At 51.2% G+C, this 2586-nt stretch overlaps 1 protein-coding gene across 1 annotated transcript in view; it reads left to right on the top strand.

Moving 5' to 3' along the window:
* Positions 1-254: 254 nt before the first annotated feature.
* Agmat (agmatine ureohydrolase (agmatinase)) overlaps positions 255-2586 on the top strand; it is a 10224-nt gene continuing 7892 nt past the window's right edge. The window contains exons 1-3 of the mRNA XM_013022223.1: positions 255-478; positions 1551-1753; positions 2162-2210. Of these exons, the coding sequence (XP_012877677.1) occupies positions 255-478; positions 1551-1753; positions 2162-2210 (476 nt within the window). The remainder of the gene's footprint in view (positions 479-1550; positions 1754-2161; positions 2211-2586) is intronic.

The raw sequence follows: 2586 nt of genomic DNA, 5'->3' as shown, positions 1-2586 counted from the left end.
GAGGCACAGAGCTGAGACCCCGGGTCAGGGCGTGTGGACCTGGGTGAGAACAGCCTGGTTGTTTACTGAGGGTGGGGAGGCTGAAGTCCTGAGGGAGGGGGGGGGAACGGGCGGGGGAGGACAGCCCGGCCCTCACCTGCGACCCAGGGCGCCCTGCCTGGCCCTGCCATTTTTGCCAAGAGAGGTTCTGGGAACGGTGGCATGCTGCGGCTGCTGGCATCCAGCTGCGCCCAGCCCAGGGTGCACGGGCCCTCATGGGCACGGGTCCTGCCCCGGGGCTTTGCCACCTCCGACAACCCCTGGGCCGCCAGGTCTCCAACGCTCCCCGGAACCAGCCTCCCAGCTCCGAGTTCGTAGCCCGGCCTGTGGGTGTCTGCTCCATGATGCGTCTGCCCATGCAGGCCTCCCCGGAGGGGCTGGACGCCGCCTTCATCGGAGTGCCCCTGGACATTGGTACCTCCAACAGGCCCGGAGCCAGGTAAGGTGAAGCAGGAGGGCAGGGCCTGCGATCCAAGGGGTGTTGAAGGCTCCAGGTCAGGCGTTTGTGCTCTCCTAGGTCAGGATGAAAGCTGGGACAACAGAGGCTTTGGCAGGAGGATTGGGACTTGGAGGCCAGTTTGGGTTATAGAACCAAATCTTGTTTCTAAAGTAATCATCAGTAGATAGAGGGTTTCTGGGAACCCCAACCACCTTCTCCATGAATCCAGCCCCTGACCTTGCTGGGATGGTAGCATTTGAGAAAGGAAGCTGGCTGCCCTTTCTCCAGCTCTCCTGACCCTAAAATTGCTCACATAAGGAATTTTTTTCCTAAGAGGAAGTCAAATCCATTTTCCTAATTACTGACGATCAGCCATTTCTGATTCAGTTCCTTACATCTTTACTGTGTAGGTCTGCAATTTAGAAGGCATCAGTTATTGCAAGACACAGTTGCAAAGATTACTGCATTTAATTCTTACAACAGAGTGACATAATTATCATTTCACCTTGAAGATTAGGAGTTGGGTGTGGTGGTGCATGTCTGTAATCCCAGCAACTCAGAGGCTGAGGGAGCACAAGTTCAATGCCTGCCTGAGCTACTTAATGAGTTTGAGGCCAGCCTGGGCAAGTTAGTGAAACGCTGCCTCAAAACATTAAAAAGGACTGGGGATATGGCCTAATGGTAGAGTGCTTGTCTAGCATGCACCAAGTCTGGGTTACATCCTCAGTGCCACACATACATGCTGGATCGGTGGTTCCTGAAGGTGGATTTTTACCCAGGGGATGGCTGGTGATGTCTAGACTCATTTTTGCTTGTTTTGACTTGGGTTACAGGGGTGAGGAGGAGATGCTACTGACAGGGAGTGGGTACAAGCCAGGATACTGCTAAATGTTCTGCAGAGGTTTGAAGGCACACTACTGTGGCTATTTGTAATGGTGGCACTGGGGGAGGCTGAGCAGGAAAATCAAGAGCTCAAAGCCAGCCTGAGCTGCACAGACATCCTCCCATCTCTAAAATCAAACCCGACAACCCAGCAGACCTCTGCAGTGGCTGACAGATGGTTCTTCTCTAGATTTGGACCCCGACGCATCCGGGAGGAATCTGTGTTGCTCCGAACTGTCAATCCTAGCACGGGGGCCCTCCCCTTCCAGTCCCTTATGGTGGCAGACCTTGGTGATGTGCCTGTCAATCTTTACAACCTACAGGACAGCTGTCGGCTAATTCAAGAGGCCTATCAGAAAATTGTAGCAGCTGGCTGCATTCCTCTGACATTGGGTAATGGCCACTGACAAGCGCCAGTGTAGTTCTCTGCACTGTGCTGCAGGGTTTATTTATCATGGGCAAACCACTGTGAATGTGGAGACAGTAGTAAAAGAACATTTTGATTCATTCATTTTAATGCAGGGAGGAGAAGATATTTACAATTTTGGGTCAGGTGTGGTGGTGCATGCCTATAATACCAGCTTTTGGGAAGCTGAAGCAAGAGGATCATGCACAGGAGGCTAACCTGAGCTATGCACAAAGACCCTGTACAAGACAAAACAAAACAACTGTCACACTACTGAACAAGGTGGAAGTTTGGCTCTGGTGTAATTGAACAGGTGGCAGAATTTGGCAAAAGTAAGGATCACTCATGGAATAATTTTACCTACATTTCTGATGTTTTTTCCTTTTTCTTTGCAGGTGGAGATCACACCATCACTTACCCCATATTGCAAGCCATAGCAAAAAAGTAAGTTCTAGCCAGGCATGGTGGCTTACACCTATAATCCTAGCTACTCAGGAGGCTGAGATCTGAGGATCTCAGTTTAAAGCAAGCCCAGGCAGGAAAGTCCCTGAGACTGTTTGTTTTGTTTTTGTTTTGTCAGTCATGGGGCTTGAACTCTGGGCTTGGGCTCTAGTCCCTCAGCTCTTCAGCTCAAGGCTAATATAATATTCTACCACTTGAGCCACAGCGTCACTTCTGATTTTTTTTTTTTGTCGGTCGTGGGGCTTGAACTCTGGGCCTGGGCCCTGTCCCTCAGCTCTTCAGCTCAAGGCTAGCGCTCTACCACTTGAGCTACAGCGCCACTTCCAGTTTTCTGGTGGTTTATTGGAGATAGGAGTCT

Source organism: Dipodomys ordii, unplaced genomic scaffold, assembly GCF_000151885.1.
Source record: "Dipodomys ordii isolate 6190 unplaced genomic scaffold, Dord_2.0 Scaffold61, whole genome shotgun sequence".
Taxonomy (NCBI): Eukaryota; Metazoa; Chordata; class Mammalia; order Rodentia; family Heteromyidae; genus Dipodomys; species Dipodomys ordii.
This window is presented reverse-complemented; position numbering and strand designations above follow the sequence as displayed.